The sequence below is a fragment of the Trichosurus vulpecula genome, chromosome 3 (assembly GCF_011100635.1).
Source record: "Trichosurus vulpecula isolate mTriVul1 chromosome 3, mTriVul1.pri, whole genome shotgun sequence".
In the NCBI taxonomy this organism is placed as follows: Eukaryota; Metazoa; Chordata; class Mammalia; order Diprotodontia; family Phalangeridae; genus Trichosurus; species Trichosurus vulpecula.
In genome coordinates this window covers 381,046,632-381,063,815 of record NC_050575.1, presented here as the reverse complement: position 1 = coordinate 381,063,815, position 17,184 = coordinate 381,046,632, and the positions used below count along the sequence as shown (strand labels likewise).

The 17,184-nt window shown below is 45.5% G+C and overlaps 1 protein-coding gene across 1 annotated transcript in view; it reads right to left on the bottom strand.

Annotated features, from left to right (window-relative positions):
- The window catches only part of PLA2G15 (phospholipase A2 group XV), a 39,741-nt gene extending 25,750 nt beyond the window's left edge, over positions 1 to 13,991 (bottom strand). Inside the window, exon 1 of the mRNA XM_036750059.1 lies at positions 13,607 to 13,991. Coding sequence (XP_036605954.1) covers positions 13,607 to 13,991 — 385 coding nt within the window. The remainder of the gene's footprint in view (positions 1 to 13,606) is intronic.
- Positions 13,992 to 17,184: the final 3,193 nt, after the last annotated feature.

Genomic DNA, 17,184 nt, shown 5'->3' with positions numbered 1-17,184 from the left:
ATGCTGGTGAGGGGTGCTTATCAAGGCAAACCTACCCAAGTGATCCCATTCCATCCTGTTTCCTCCTTTATCATCCTCAATCATTCTGACTTTGTGATATAAATTTGTAGATCAACCTCAACCAGACCCTCACTGCTCCTAGACAATCCTACGTTAACTCCCTTATAAACTCACTATTCTATTCTCCACAGCAGCTCCTCCAAAACCTTCTGACCCCTCCTCAAACCTCCCCAGGGCTCCCCCCACTTCCCATCTCGGCTGAGAATCCTGCCTCATGTTGTACAGAAAAACTGAAGCCATTCGTCATGTCCTCCCTTTTCTGCTCTCTTCTTCATCTCCCATCACTCAGACGTCTTCTGACACCATCTCCTCCTTCACCCCGTCTCACACAAAGAGGTGCCTATAAGCCATCCGGTTCCATCCCTTCTGCTCCAACAGATTGCCACTCTCACTTACCGTCATCTTGACCTATCTACTGGCTCCTTCCTTACCACCAACAAACATGCCCTTATCTCTCCTATTCTCAAAAAAATCTTCACTTGACCCATCCATCCCCACTAGCTATCATCCAAACTCTTTTCTTTTGCTGCTAAATTTTTTGTTGAAAAGCCCTTTTATAATTGGTGCCTCCATTTCATTTTCTCTCATTTTCTTAACTCTCTGTAGTCTAGCTTCAACTGAAACTGCTCTCTCTAAACTTTCTCATATGTTTCCTCAATCTTCATCCTTTTTGACCTCTCACTAGGGTATGACACTCAATCACCCTCTAGGTTTCTGCTCCCCAGTCTCCTTTCTTGGATCTTCATCCAGGTCACGCCCACTGTCTCCCAAGGCTCTGCCCTGGGCTCTCTTATCTTCCTCTTGGTGATCTCTTCTTCAGCTCCTTGGGATTCAATTATCATCTCTATGCAGATGATTCTTAGATCTATCTGCCCAGCCTGAACAACTCTCAGTTGACTTCCAATCTGCCTATTAAATATCTTTGAACTGATTATCCCAGTCATCTTAAAAGCATCACATCCAAAAGTGAACTCACCATATAAAAAAAAATGTTCTAAGTCACTATTGATTTGAGAAATGCAAATCAAAACACTCTGAGGTACCAACTCCCACGTGTTAGATTGCCTAATATGACAGGAAAGGAAAATGATAAATGTTGGAAAGGATGTGGGAAAACTGGGACATTAATGCACTCTTGGTGGACTTGTAAACTGATCTAACCATTCTGGAGAGCAATTTGGAACTACGCCCAAATGGCAATCCAACTGTGCTTACCCTTTGATCCAGCAGTAACACTAACAGGTCTGTATCCCAAAGAGATCACGAAAAAGGGAACAGGACCCACAGATACAAAATATTTACAGTAGCTCTTTTCACTAGCGGCAAAGAACTGAAAATTGAGAGGATGCCCATCCACTGGGGAATGGCCAAACAAGTTGTGGTATATGAATGTAACGGAATACTACTGTGCTATAGGAAATAAGTAAGCAAATTTCAGAAAAACCGGGGAAGACTTACATGAACTCATGCTAAGTGAAGGGAGCAGAACCAGGAGAACATTGTACACAGTAACAGCAACACTGTGTAATGATCAACTATGAATGACTCAGCAATACAATGATCCAAGTCAATTCCAAAAGACTCATGATGGAAAATGCTATCCACATCCAGAGAAAGAACTGTGGCATCTGAATACAGATGGAAGCATACTATTTTCGCTTTTGTTTTTTTGTTTTTTCTTTCTCATGGTTTTTCCTTTTTCTTCTGTTTCTTCTTTCACAACATTAGTCAATGGGGAAACATGTTTAATATGATTGTACACGTATAACCTATATTGGATCTCTTGCTGTCTTGGTGAGGAGGGAGGGAGAAAAATTTGGAACTCAAAATCTTATAAAAGTGAATGTTGACAACTATCTTTACATGTGATTGGAAAAAAAAATACTATTAAGTGGGGGAAAAAAACAAAAACAAAGGCATTGACTTTGGAGTCAGATGAACTCCAACCCTGCTCCTAAACTATCTTTGGTACTGGTAAGTTATTTAACTTCTGTGGGGCAGTCTCCTCTATAAAATACCTTGGAGTAAACCATCTAAGGGCTTCCACACCACACATACACACACACACACACACACACACACTATACACATTTTATACACACACTAACACACAAACACACACTGATTATCTCCTAATTCTATGATCACAGGATATGCTCAATAAATATTTCTTTATTCATAAGCTCAGAGAGTTGGCCCATCTAGTCCAACACCTTAAGTTTACAAATGAAGAAACTGAGGCCAGGGAGGATAAGTGTCTTGCCCACAGATAGTAGGCATCAGAGGCGAGTCTGAACCCAGATGCTTTGACATTGAGACCAGTCCCTTTTCCACTGCACCTCTATTCTTCCTTTCAAATATGGTTTTGAGGACATTATACATTACAGCTATGTAGCCAAAGGGATCTGGGAAGTGACTGAAGGAAAATCAGTTCCCAAATCACTTGATTTCCTGCCCAAGCTAAAAGAATAGCCTTTACTCTTATTACTACCACAATTTATACTAGATATTTATATTAGAATTTTTTATAGAGCTTTACGATTTGCAAAGCACTTTCCTCACAATGATCCTCCGGGATAGGACACAAATATCCCCACTTTACAGATGAGGAGATTGTGGCTTAGACTGGGTAAATGGCTTGCTGTATTGCCACACAATTAAGGAAGACATGGAGCCAGGATTCACAGCTAAGTCTCATTAAGACTGTTCCTAGGACAGAGTTCCATTGTTCTTTTTCCAGTGTCCTAGATTCCTACCTAAGAAGGATGTTTTAATACCTGTTCCAGTAGAAAGTCAAAATCTGCTGTAGTTGGAAGAAGGGAGGTAGACTAGGAAATTTTCTTCTAATGTAATTCTCTCTTCATGTCCCCAGAGGCACAGGCCTCTGAGATGGAGAAAGGGGATGGAGACTTAAAGGAGCACAAACCAGAACCTGTGGCCCATCTCAAGAGACACTGCCTAGGTTTGGGGTAGTGACAGACTTGACAAGAGAAAGGAACTATGGCAACACACAAAGGAAAGGTACAACTACCTCAGTCAATCAAACTGTGTTACCTTTAATGATGCCCATCTGTATTCTAACAACAATGGTATAAGGTAGAAAGAACTGCCACTGACCATCAGTACTGACCTCAGACAGGCCATTCATTTCCCCAATCTGTTTCCTTATCTGTAAAATGAGGGGTTGGGGGTATGGACTCAGAAGACTTCAAATCTTGGCTCTGTTTACTACAGATGTGACTTTGGGCTTCCCCTGAATAATTTTCAATTTCTCCATCTGTGAAATAGGGATTTCCGATTCAATGATTCAAGGTTCTGTCCGGCTCTTTTATTAACAGTCTATGATACTTTGAAAATAAAATCATAGAACTGCTCAGCCCACCTGCCCTGGCACACACCCTACCCCCTTAAAGGCCAAAGCCTCCAATTACAGTATCAAACAAGTATGGAGTCCCACTGGATAGTTACTGCTCCTGGGTGTTACTAACACTAAGGATAGGTGGTAGGCAGCAAAAGAAACAAAAGTAAATAAGGCACAGTCTTTGCCTCCAAAGGGCTAGCAAACTTGCTGGTGAAATAAGATATTTGTTGTTCAGTCGTTTTTCAGTTGTGCCCACCTCTTTGTGACCCCATTGGGGGTTTTCTTGGCAAAGATTCTGGAGCAGTTTGCCATTTCCTTCTCCAGCTCATTTTACAGATGATGAAACTGAGGCAAACAGGGTTAAGTGACTTGCCAAAGGTCACACAGCTAGTAAGTGTCTGAAACTGAATTTGAACTCAGATATTCCTGACTGCAGGCCTAGAGATCTATCCACTGTGCCAAAATAAGATATATACACATGAAAAGATAACTAATAGCAACCCGAAACATAGATAAGTTCCTGAGAGATTCTCTCACTCACCCCATACATCCAATTATTTGCCAAATCTTGTCAATTCTACCTGTGCAATATCTATTGAATGAATCATCACAGCTTCTCCCAGTATTTTAGCAAAGTCTATACAAAGGGCCTGGAGAGGCAATTCAGATCTAGAGAAGAAAGCTGGACACTGAGTACCCTGCATATGAATCTTGTCTCTGACAATTACCATTTGTGTGACCTAGGCCAAGTCACCTTGGGCCTCTCTAATGTACCCTTTCTTTCTTCTTCCTCCCCTTCAGTTCTGGAACCAAAGACTATGATCAAATATAAACTCTGGCCACGGTTCCAGCTTTGGGTATGTCGAGTCTAACTTTTACCTGCCCAAGTGCCCCTTCCTGGCCATGACTTTCTTAGTGTGTGGTCTCCCCCATCTAGAAACCAAGTTTGAGGGCAGGAGCTGCCTTTGTTTTTCTATTAATTTAACAAGCATTTATTAAGCTCCTTGTGACAGACACTGGAGGGGCTAGGTGGCGCAGTGGATAGAGCCCTGAACCTGGAGTCAGAGAGAACAGAGTTCGAATTTGACCACAGACCCTTACTACCTGTGTGACCCTGGGAAAGACATTTAATGCTTGCCTGCACAAAATGGAGAAGGAAATGGCAAACCACTCCAGTATCTTTGCCAAGAAAACCCCACGGACAGTATTAAAATGCTAAAAGACATGACTTTGTAAGATGAGCCCCTCACAACAGAAGGAACTGAACAAGAAGTACCAGATATTGGGCTAAGTGTGAGGGAAACAGAGACAAACACCCCCTGCCTTCAAAGAGCTTGCCATCTAATTTTTCCTAGATCACCCTAGTATTTAATAGTGATTACAACATTAAATGAGAACTTTAAAAATCCCTTTTTTTCTTTCATTCAGACTCACACAGCTACCACCTTAGTACAGGCCCTCATCCGCTTACCACATCTATTTCAAAAAACCTCCAAGAATTGGGTTTCCCAGACCTTGGTCTCTTCCTCCTCCAATTTATTCTCCACCCAATTTGCAAAGTGATATTTATATATCACAAATCTTGACCATATTACCCCTCTTTTCAGTAAACCACACAGCTTCCTTATTTTTTTCTAGGATGAAACACATCTGTTTAGCATTTGACCTAGCAAGCCTGATTCAACATGACTATCTTCCTTGTACTCTGTGCATTACCTAGACTGGCTTTTTTGCTGTTCTTTACACATAATGAGCATTCCATCGTCCACCATCATAGCCATGCCAAGCCTAAAATGCTCTCCCTCTTCATTATTCCTTCAAAGCTGAGCTCAAGAACCACCCTCTCTGAGAGGCCTTTGTGGCTCTGACTCCTCCCACCCCTACCCAAGGTAACAGCCTTTCCCTCCAAAGAGAAATCTATTCTGTGGGCTTTTTGTTCACACCTATAAAAGTCTGTTCTTTAAAGAAAGTAAGCTCTGGGCAGGGCCAGTTTCACTTTTCTTTTTATTCCTCTTCCCCCAGCCTCAGCCCTACTGCCAACTCAGTAAATCTTTGCAGACTAATACAAACAAATACAATAGCACTTTAGAAGGAGTAAAGCACTGATTGAGAAACCTTTTAGGAAGAAGCAGTATGAGCTAAAGAAACTCAAAAATACTCCTATCCATAACAGATGGTACTTCCTGTGGCCAGAGGGAGAAAGTTCTGGCTATAAGGTCTAGAAGCAGTCCTGACTCAAGACGGTGGTCCCCACTGACAGTTTCATGTACTTGCAATGCATACTGGGCCATCTCCAGTCGTCCTGGTGAATTATCAGGCCACTGGACCCAGATGGCTCTGGAGAAGAAAGTGAGGCTAGTGACCTTGCACAGCCCTCCCTCACTCAAATCAAAGTCAACTGCAAGTCATGTCATCATTTCCCTGATGTCATGGTTCTCTTTGAGAACAAAAGACAAACACAACAACAACCTTCGTGTACTCACATTTGTCACCAATAAATTCAGCTGTAGTGGACTAAGAGGGCAGTGAGCCCACCCCAAGGAGCACCGTGGGGATGGTGCAGAGGAGGGGTGCTGCAAGCAGTTAGCACAGCATTACAGTAACTGTGGTTCAGAACTGATTTAAGAACCTCTTAAAGAAAGCTAAGGAAGAAGACCATTTAAAAGTAACAAACATTCCTTCTATCTCCCACCAGCCAGCTTGGAACATGGTCCCTGTGATGAAGGGAAACCTTGTGAGTTTCACGGCTGCCCTCATTTCAAGTCTTAGGAAGAAGAAGAGCATGAAATTGACAAGTTCTCTGTCACTGAGTCAGGAGTTTCTTGCTATGCTAAACTCACATTCAGGGGTGACGTGAAGCCACAGTTAAACTTCCTGGAAGAGCAATTAACAGCTATGATCTAAAGCCCTCACCATGGCCCACAGCTTCTGGCCTCCTCCCCAGGAGGTATGAACTGTCAACATGTAGCCAAACCTGACTGCTCACGAATGGCACTAAAAATGAAAATGCCTGGCATTTCTATGTCCAGGAGTCCTGGGTTCTCCAGCAGGTTCTGCCACTGACTGTGTGACCCTGACACATCAATTCTCCTTTCTAGACCTATTTCTTCAACTCTAGGGGGATGATTTATAAGGTCTTTTCTAGTTTATAAACGCTGTTTAGAAGAAAGGCTTATTGGGAATGGGGAGTCAGGATATCCAGAAATAAGGCACCAATAAAATTTTGAGGAAACAAACCCAAACCAAAGGATTCTTTAATTTTAAATGGCTAAAAATTTCTCCACAAGGAAATGAGACACAAAGTACCCTTGAAAATTCTCAAAAAGGTTGTTCCCTGAACATTGTTTGGGCTGAACTTTCTAATACCAAGTTTTGTGTAACCATGTCCATAGGAATGGCTGCTGTGATAAGACTGTGATAAGCTCATTCATCAGTATATACAGGGAGGGATGGATAAACAGAGCAAAGGGACAATGAGTAGGGTCCAGAATTGAACAGGAGGTCAGGACTAGGCTGGGCTGCCTAGAAAATTACCAAGTTCTTTTATGACAAATCGTGCCCCACCCCCCAGCCCTGCTTCTTCCAGAAACAAAGGCTCATCTTCTACTGCCTGTATTCTTCCACTATCACAGCATGGCTTTGAGTCATGGTAAACAGTAATCTTGAAGTTGAGCAATGGGGAAATAGATGGCAGGTATGAGTAGGCTGTTGTCGTGAACAGCAACAGTCATATCTGACTTTTCATGAGCCCTTTAGGCTTTTCTTGGCAAAAATACTAGAGTGGTTTGCCATTTCCTTCTCCAGCCCATTTTACAGATGAGTAAACTGAGACAAACGGGGTGAATCAATTTGCAGATTTTGCTCTCCCAATTTAAAGGAGGCCCACAAGCAGAAAAGTCCGAGTCTTCACCGCACCCTTCCCCCACACCACAGATAGAGAGTCACCACTCTTTTAGCAGATCAAAAAATAAATCAAAGACACTTTGTTGGCTTTCCCCAGCAGCCAACATGAATGAGAATCTGTCACTGGAGGCAAGTTAAGAGAGGGGGCTGCATAAAAGATGAATTTTAGTGGCAGCACTCAGTGAACTAAATCAGCCATAGGATAAGGGAATGGGGCAAGACTCAGCAGAGCCCTGGGCCCTCCCCACTGAGTCACAGGACACAGGAGATGAGTACAGCACTCAGAATTCACAGGACCTGAGCTTGAATCCCAGCTGTGTGATCTTGGCCAAGTCACTTATCTAACATCTCCCTCACCTGTAAAATAAAGGAGCCAGATCAAATGACCCCTTCCAGAGTTTCCTTTGTAGTTGTGGTATCTTGTACTACTCATTAAAGAGGTCTAATCCTTATCTATACCTTCCAAAGAGGAAGCTTCCTCATCTCCCCATAAGCTTCACCAACCACTAACTATTCAAGGGCACGCTCACTGAGGTCACAAGCAGAGGCACAGAACTCTTGCTTCCTGAAGGAAGGTCAACAGGGCAGTTAAGTCTTCAAGTTGAGTCACCAGGAAAACATAACTGATGGCAGGAAAAAGGCATGAAAGTCAAACTCACTGTGTTCCTAATTCTCTGCCCCTCCTCTGAACAGCTACTGTATATTCCTAGGACACTTTGTTAGTGCTTTTGCTTTAGGGAGTAAGGGGGGCCGCTCTGCCAAGTTTCTGTAACCGTGTAGGATTCTCCTCTGAGTTAGAAATGATTTGCTTTTTCATTTGCTTTCACTCTTGAGGTCACTGGGACACTGACTGTGACAGCAGGACTGGTCACCAAATGAGTAACATGACAAAACAGGGGACAATGGGATAACATGAAAAAAAAAAAACAGGATCTGGGTTCACAGCACCTGAGTTTGAATTCCAGCTGTAGCACCTTGGACAAGTCCCTTAGCTAGCATCTCTTGGTCTCATAGTTTCCTTATCTGCAAAATGAGGGAGTTGAGATCAGATGATCTCTAAGGCCCCTTCCAGATTTCCCTGTCCTCACCTCTAATGTTTCATGGTAGGTTGTATTACTCAATCACAGAGAGCCTAATCTATGCCTTCTAAAGTGAAACTCCTCCAGGTACCTACAAAGATTCCATGTGATGAGGCTGTATAGAACCACTAAGCTCATAGCTTAAGAAAATCAATGACAAAAAGGCCCCATATACACTAAACTATTTACAGCGGCACTTTTTGTAGTAGCAAAGAAAATGCCCAACATTGGGGAATGGATAAAACACTGTTATGTGAATGTAATGGAATACTGTTGCACTGTAAGAAATAATGAATTATGATGAATACAAAAGAAATAGGAAGCCTTATGGCAGATATCCAGAAAACTATACACAATGCCCCACGAACGTAAACAGAAAGAGCTGCCACTACAAAACCATCAAAAGTAGAAGCTATGAAATTACAAACATTGAGATTGATGCCAAAGAAGAGGCATGAGACTGTCTCTCCCATTTCTTTGCAAAACTGGAGAACTACAGATGTCAGAGTTTTTTTTCAATGTGTGGTTAGTTTAGGTGGGCAGCTAGGTGATGCAGTGGATAGAGTTTCGGGGCTGGAGTCAGGAAGACCTAAGTTAAAATTTAGCCTCCAACACTTCCCAGCTGTGTGACCCTGGGCAAGTCACTTAACTGTTTGCCTCAGTTTCCTCATCTGTAAAGTGAGCTGGAGAAGGAAATGGCAAACGACTCCAGTGCCTGCCAAGAAAACTGCAAATGGGGTCACAAAGAGTCTGAAACAATGGAAAAAAGTAGCTTAGCTGAACTTCCCCCCTTTTTTTTCCTCTTTGTTATAAGGGATGATGGTTCTCTGGGAGTGGGAGAGAGGGATATATACGAAAATAAATGTAGGTGATGTAAAGCTAAAAGATATTGATGAATTTTTTAAAAAGACTATATAGGTCATGAGAGCCTATAAGCCTGTGTTTCACAAGATAAATATGCTTATCACACCTAGCTCCCTTCTCCCTTCTAGGCTCAGCAGTCTTTCCCCAGGGTCATGTGGAGAAGGATAAAGAAGATGGATAACCTCCCTCTGTTTTTCCAGTACTTGCAGCTGAACAGTACCTCTCCCTCAGCACAAGTCCAAGGAAGGAAATTCCTTTGATTTCTATAGGAGATTGTAAAATCACAGAACCCAGCCCCACATAGCAGGGCTATGGAAGGAGGAAAAAAGAATGAGCCTACCTCCATCCCAGAAACAACCACCACCACTTCAAATTCCAGTGCTCTCGCGCAGCTCCCTTTCCAGACAGACTCATTTCCACTCAAGGGTTAGGGACTGATGGATGAGTAACTCTTCTGGGATATAGCTGCACTTTTTTTAAACCATAGAAGAAAACTATGCTTAGCATAAAAGGTATAAAGTCCTTCAGGTAATAAGAGTTGGGGGCCCCTGTTGTAACCCCCAAGGCCAAGCTTGGACGGACGGAGCCACAGCTAATGCCTAGTTCTCAGGGTGGCATTATCAAGACTGAATAGGAACGGAAATTAAAAAGAAACAGCAATCAACAAGCTCAAAGGCAAAATCCCAGAATTCTTACTAACACACACAGAGCAGCCAGCTGCATAGAGGGGCTTATTAAGAACAGGAAGGGAGATTTCTCATTGTCAGTCCTTCCTAAAACATCGAAGCTCTTCTGATGGCTTGGTCATCCTGCATCTGGGGCCTTGGCTACTGCAGACAGGACCCTTCGGTTTTAACAGCCCCACATAGGGCTCAAGATCCTAGGGTCTCAGGACACTTGGGACTTACTAAGGCAAAGATCTGGAGATGGATGGGTCAGTGCAGTAGAGAGAGCTCTGACTTGGTCATTACAGTTTGAATCCTGGTTGTGCCACTGTGCCCTGGGGTGAGTCACTTAACAACTATGGGGCTGTTTTTGTATGTTAGAGCAGCTAGGTGGTGCAGCAGATAGATTGCCAGACCTGGAATCAGGAAGACTCATCTTCTGGAGTTCAAATCTGGGCTAAGACACTAGCTATGTGACCCTGGGCAAGTCAATTCAACCTGTTTGCCTCAGCTTCCTCATTTGTAAAATGAGATGGACAAGGAAATGGCAAACCACTCCAGTATCTCTGCCAAGAAAACCCTAAATGGGGCCATGAAGAGTTGGACATGACTGAAATAACTGATGAATAACAATAAAATTCTGTATTCTAAGGGAGATCAGCCTAGATGATCTCTAAGGTCCCTTCTAGTTTCAAATCTATGGTCCTATTCTTTCTCTCCTCCCTGGCCACAGACTTAATGACCAGTGTCAGCCACAACCCCATGGAGCCATTTTGGCTAAGGATCCTGGGATCCTGTCTCAAACAAATTATCTGAGACAGCAAGCATGGCTGTCAAAAAGCAGGCAAAGACACCAAACACAGCTAGGTTTTGTCCAGCAGACCCTGCAAAGTAAAAGCAAGGTCAGAAAACACAGAAAGGCGACTCTTTGAGATGAGGAACATCCCCCTGCCCCATGAGTGCCCAGGAGAATGGAAAAGAGAACTACAGTGCCAGATATCATGGGGAGTGGGGTGGTGGTGAGGGGAAGGATTAGTACTGTCCTTCCCCCTCACCATAAACGTCATCCGATCACACAGCAGCTTCTGACCCCATTCCTTCCCTGGCTCTAGAGGTCAAAGCTTCAAGTCTCAGTAGTCGTCCCATGCTGGCTAAGACCATGAGGGCCAGGTCACAAGAAGGGGAGAAAAAAGGTTTGGCTTTAGCCCTCTCCTGTCCTTCCACTGGTCCCCAAAGGTCAAAGAGCAGGCAGGTAATGAGGGCTGTGAAGAAACAAACCCATAAAACAACCCTAAGGACCATGGAGAACTGATGACAAGTCTCCCCCCCTTCCCAACCTCATTTTTACAGATTAGCGAGGTGAGGCCCAGATCCCCTACAGTCAGACATAACTGGAATTTGAACCCAGTCTTCTGACTTTAACTCTATAGAGCAGTTTCCACTCTTGCATGGGGGGTACTAAAGAATGGAAGGGGCAAGAAAATGAAAAGGTGAAGGCACTAAGGGGTGTGAAGAAGCTGATGAAGGAAGTCGAGGGCAAGAGTGAGGCTGAAAAGAAAGGGGGCACCCCCCCAGCAGTGGTGAATGAGGGACGATGTCCTGAGGGCCCTTCCTGGTCTAAATTAATGATACCTTAGGAGGGCTATGGAATGTCCCTCTCCCTCCAGACAGGGAAGGGAGAGCTAGCTGTGGTGATAAGGGTAGGAGGCAGAATCTGGAGGGACCCAAAGCTGGTAATGAAAGGAGGTGCAGCCATGTAAGGAGAAAGAGGAGGAGCCAGGGCAGAACATAGCGTAGCAAGGACTCAGGCACAGCTTGGGTTATTGTGGGAGCCTGGATATTAAGTTTTGAGGCACCCCAGTGATATGGGAGGTAATTGCTTTTATTATCCTCATTTATAAAATGAGGAAACTGAGGTAAACTGAGGTTAAGTGGCTCACCTTGGGTCACACAGCTGGTAAGTGGTCAGCAGAATCCTGTCTGGATGCTCCCTAGCTGTGTGACACAGGGCAAGCCCCTAAACCCCAAGCAGTCTTAGTTTTCTTATCTGTAAAATGGGGATAAGAAAGCACCCACCCACGGAAGTGAAGATTAAATGAGATAACAAGATTACGGCTGCAACATGACTAATGTGGAAATATGTTTAATATGATTGTACATGTATAACCTATGTCAGATTGCTTGCTGTCTTGGGGAGGGGGGAGGGGAGGAGAGGCAGGGAGAAAAATTAGGAACTCAAAATCTTATAAAAGTAAATGTTGAAAACTATCATTACATGTGATTGGAAAAAAAAATGCTAAAGTGGAAAAAAAGTCTAGTGTTGGCTACACAAATGCTAGCTATTATTAGGATAAAGAGAACAAGAGCCCTGGGGTAAGTAGGGGGTAGGTTAACCTGGGAGGCCAGGGCAGTAAAGACTGTAGATGTTGGGGATCAAGAAGACCAAAAGCCTCTGGGTGAGCAGTGGGGGGGGGGGGGGGCAAGTCAGGGATGTGATATTAAGTATTCCCTTATCCCTGGGGCACTGGAAGGAAAGAGTGAGATCAGGAGAAGAGGAGGCTTCCTGAGGGTGAGCACAGGATGTGCTATCAAGGTAGGGGCACCTTAAGTGGAGGATGACATTAAGTATGTGTCTGGGCTCTGTGGGAGGGACCACAAGAGGGTTTTTGGAAGCAGAAAGGAGCCTTGGGTGGAGTGCTCTGGGGAGGAGGAGGTGATATGAATAGCCAGTGTCCCTGAGCTGTGGAATGGAAGGAGCCTCTGGGGTTGGGTGGGTGTGTGGTAAAGTGGGTGAGATAAAGAGGGAGACCAGGGAGGCCGGAGGGGAAAAGCTGACATTACAGAATGGGTGGGCAGCAGTGGGGAATCAGAGGGGGCACTGGAAAAGGAGAGGGCCTGAGAGAAGAGGAGCAAAGAGGGGGCGAGGGGAGAGAAAACTGGGGAAGGGGGCCCTGACGGGGGGAGGGAGGGGGCATTGGGAGAAGAGGGGGTGCACGGGAAGGAGGTGGAGTGCACTGAGCGAGGGTTAAGGAAGGGGCATGTGGTGGTGGATGGAGAGGGAGGACGAAGATGGAGAAGGGAATGCACGGGGACGGGGATCCCTGGGTGGAGATTAAGGAGGGAACATGGGAAGGAGGGGACCTGGGGAAAAAAGGAGGCCCTGAGCCGGGAGGGTTAGAGACGCGGCATTGGGAGGTCTCAAGGGTACACGCGAAGGGGAGGAAGGGATACACAGGGATAGGGGTCCCTGAGTGGGGAGGATGAAGAAGGGGATGCACAAGGAGGAAGGAGGACACTGAGCCAGGAGGATGGGGAGGGGGTGGTGGATGGGGAGGGGGTGATGCATGGGGAGGAGGGGGTTCGTGAATGAGAAGGTTATAGAGTATGGGGGCCGCGGAGTGAATAGGGAGGAGGGGCTGCACAGGGAAGGAGTCCCCGAGTGGGGAAGGTTAAGGAGGGGGGATGGGGAGGAGAACGGGGAGGGGTGCATGAGGAGGGGGTGCACAGGGGGGAGATCCTTGACTGAAGAGAGATAAGGGGGGCAAGGGGAGGAGGATGGGGCGCACCCAGATGCGGGGGGGCCCCAGGACGCAGAGGACGGCGGGAGGGCTAGGGTCGTCCCCGAGCCCTGGGAAGAGCTGGGGGCCTCCCTGGAGCCCCATCCCCGGCCTTACCGATCACCACCGGGGGTCTCCTCCGGGCTGGGGGCTGCGGGGGCGGCACCTGGGCCGACCCAGACGTCGGCGCCGGCAACAGCAGCAGCAGCAGCAGCTGGACCAGGGGCCGCCCAGGGCCACGGCGGGTGCCCGGCGGCGGGGGGCTCATGGCTGGCGATGGGCTCGGGAGGCTTGGCGGGGTTCCCTCCGCCTCGGGCTCGGGGCCCCACACTCGGGTTCGGCCGCTCCAGCGGGACCCCGGCCCCGCGACGCGCTTAACCCCACCGCCCGCAGCCACGCAGCCAATCAGTGTCCTCGGATACGCCCCTGGCCCGCCCCCGAGCCGGCCCCCGGGGGCAGGAGGGAGGAAGAGCAGGCAGGATACGTCGAATGCCGAGAGCATCGATGCATCCTTGCCCCTCGGAGCTCCCTAGCCCGAAACCCCGGGTTCCAAGGGGCAACCCTGGCCTTGTCTGTGTCCTGGACTTGCGAAAGCACTCAGGAGCGTAGAGGCCGTGTTGTGATGGAAAGATTGCTGGGTTTATGGTCACAGAAACAGCTTCTGATATTTACCTTTTGGGACATTTTACAGTGTGTGCGGTTTTAAGTGTCTATAGCTTAAAAATGCACTGAAACTCTGGGGACACCCAACATAGGGAACATTTCAGCGAATTTGTGGGTAAGGCTCACAACGGCCTTCCCAATTTTCTCTACATGTTTCGGTGTCCCCAAGGACACTGTCAGTCCGTCAATAAGCATTCATTAAGTGCCTACTATGCTTAGGGACTGCCCTATACTCTGGGGCTTAGCATAAACTCAAGCAGAAGATCCTGGCAGTGGCATGTTGACTTAGAAAACCACAAATCAACATTATCTACATCGTATTGCATTTTAATTTATTTTATTCAACATTTCGCAATTATATTTTAATCTGGTTCCACGACACCTCGGGAATTCTGCAGTTTCTTCCCACGAATTTGACCCCTCTATGCTGGAAATATAAAGGCAAAAAACAGGTCCTGCCCTCCAAGAACTTACAATCTAATAGGAACAACACTTTGAAGAAACAAGCTATAGACAGGATTAAATGTGGGTAAATCTTATAATCTGAGGTAACCCTCTAGAGTTTGCAGAAGTAATTGCCAGTCTTTGATAGAGGGGGTTCCCTACACTAATGAAATCACGGGTCTTGACAACATAATAAAAACTGGCCTTTTTATAAGATCTCAGTTTTGTAGAACACTGCACTTCATTTCAAACCACTTCACTTGGGACCTCAATTTCCTTACCTGTAAAATGAAAAATGAGAGGAGTCGGACTAAACAATATCTGTTGACGTATAAAACCTATAATCTTGTGATCCCTGATGAAGGATAAGGGAGAAAAGACCTTAGGTGGGGACCAAAACTCCTGGTCCCTGATTGCCCCAGGATCTCCATTTCCCTTCTATACCATGTAGAAACATAATAGCACTGGTTTCTGGTCCTATTTGTTTCCAGGAGAAAACAGGGAATTAGGACTGGACAGAGAACATGAAAAGAAAGAAGGAAACAAGCATTTATTAAGCACCTAATATATACCTGGCACTGTGCTAAGTACTTTATAAATATTATCTCATTTAAAACTCACAAAGACCTTGGGAGATAGGTGATATTGATGAGGGCACAGTCTCTGGGAACCTCCTTGAATCTGGAATACAGTCTCTGGGAGCCCCCTTGAACTGTCCTTGAATCTTCCAACTAGATCTGGCCTTCCCCTAAGGCCATAAGCCTTACATTATCATTAGGCTTTATTGTCCAGCTACTTCCCACCTGTGATACTGTCAATATCCATGCCTTCAGCTGCTTCCCAGCCTTAATCCCATTCTCTTGGTTCCTGGAGTCGGATCTCATCTCCTCCTCCTTAGACTCCAACTCAGGACCCTCCCTAAAGCCCTCCTCTAGTCACCCCAGACCACCCCTCAATCCCTCCTGCAATCTTTATATATATAATCTCCATCTTGCCTCCATGAAGGTGCTCAGATTCAACCTAGCTCAGCTCAGATTGAATCTGGCCCACTTGTGAAAACAGGCATCACAAAGGGTGGGATTTCTTAAGACAACCCATTATGGTGAATCCCTAATAAACTTTGTCTTTTTTCTTTGGCTAAGAAGGCTTGAGTCAAATTCTTTCGGCAGGACCCGGCTTGTCAGTGTTTTGGGGTCACGAGCACCCCTAGAAATGTGTGGTTCCCTACCATCATCATTTTACTTAGACCTCTTCAATATTATCTCCTTTTTATAGGCAGAAAGAAGTTAAATGACTCGGCCAGAGTCACACAGGTAATAAGAGTCTGAGACTAAGACAAATATACTTGAATTCAAGTCTTTCCGATGCTAAGTCCAGCAGTCTAACTGTTGCCTCGTGGAGGCAAGAGTCACCCTAGAATACTGTGGCTACCAGTAGGTAGAGACACCAGATGAGGCTATTGAGTCAGTCCATGGTAACAGGTAGGATGTTGCAATCCTTTATTTACAATAATCTCATTATCTTAAACTACGAGTGATTTCCAGCCACAGATCCCCAACCTGGGCATGTATCCTGAGAGAATGGAAAATTTAAAATCAAAGATCTAAGAAACTTCAGTTTCTTGATCTGTAAAAGGAAGGAACTGGGCTCGGTTCAAAATCCTTTCCAGATTCTTTGTTCTAAGGTCCTTTCTATTCTATGTTCTATTTTCCACTGCTACCATTCTCTGGTTTTTTATGGCTAGTTTTTGGGAGAGAGGAAGGAAGTCACCATATATGCCTTAGGAAATGAAGGGAAAGGGGCCTGAGTCCTGCTGGGGGTGGGGATGGGAGACCTGGGATGGGAGGAGGAGATAGGAAGGAGGTGGGGGGCGTGGGGGGAAGGGAGATTCATGGTAGGGTGTCTGCTGCTATACTGCAGGGGCGTTTCTCCCACCACCATGGCAGTGGAGGAGGTGGGGAGGGATGAAAAATGAAGCTTTTACTCCACAGAATTCCCATCCATATGTGATTCTCTCTGGGCATCATCATCATCATCACCATATTCTGCAGCTTACTTGCCCTCCCAGCCCTGATTTCCAGAAGGGAAAAGAGACAGGTAAAGATGTAGGATCCACGCCTTGAAGGTAGGCATTTTTCATGTCTGTCTGTCTTGGTACCTCCATCACCTAACTCAATGCTTGGTAGCCACTAAATAAATATTTGTTGAATATATTAATGGATGAATGAATAAATGAATAAGTAAATGGGTTAAATAAATAAATAAATTTATGAATAAATAAATGGGTAAAACCTGGTCTCAGGATCTCTCAAGTTTGAAAAGGAGCAATTTAGTTTTAAAAAAATCAGCAAATACTTTAATCAGCAGTTTTTTTGAGGACTGGGACCATTTGCTGGTCAGGAACTTTCCTCCTCTTTGACACGGTTCCCTAAAATGTGGGCCAAAGCCCTCTACAAAAATTTTGTCAGTGACAATGATGGTGAAACACCTAACAGGTGGTGAACTCCATCTAGCAACCCTCTGGTCCTCCTCGCCCTGTTCTTGGGAGTTTCTAGCCAGTCATTTCACAATGCTGAGACACAGGTGCT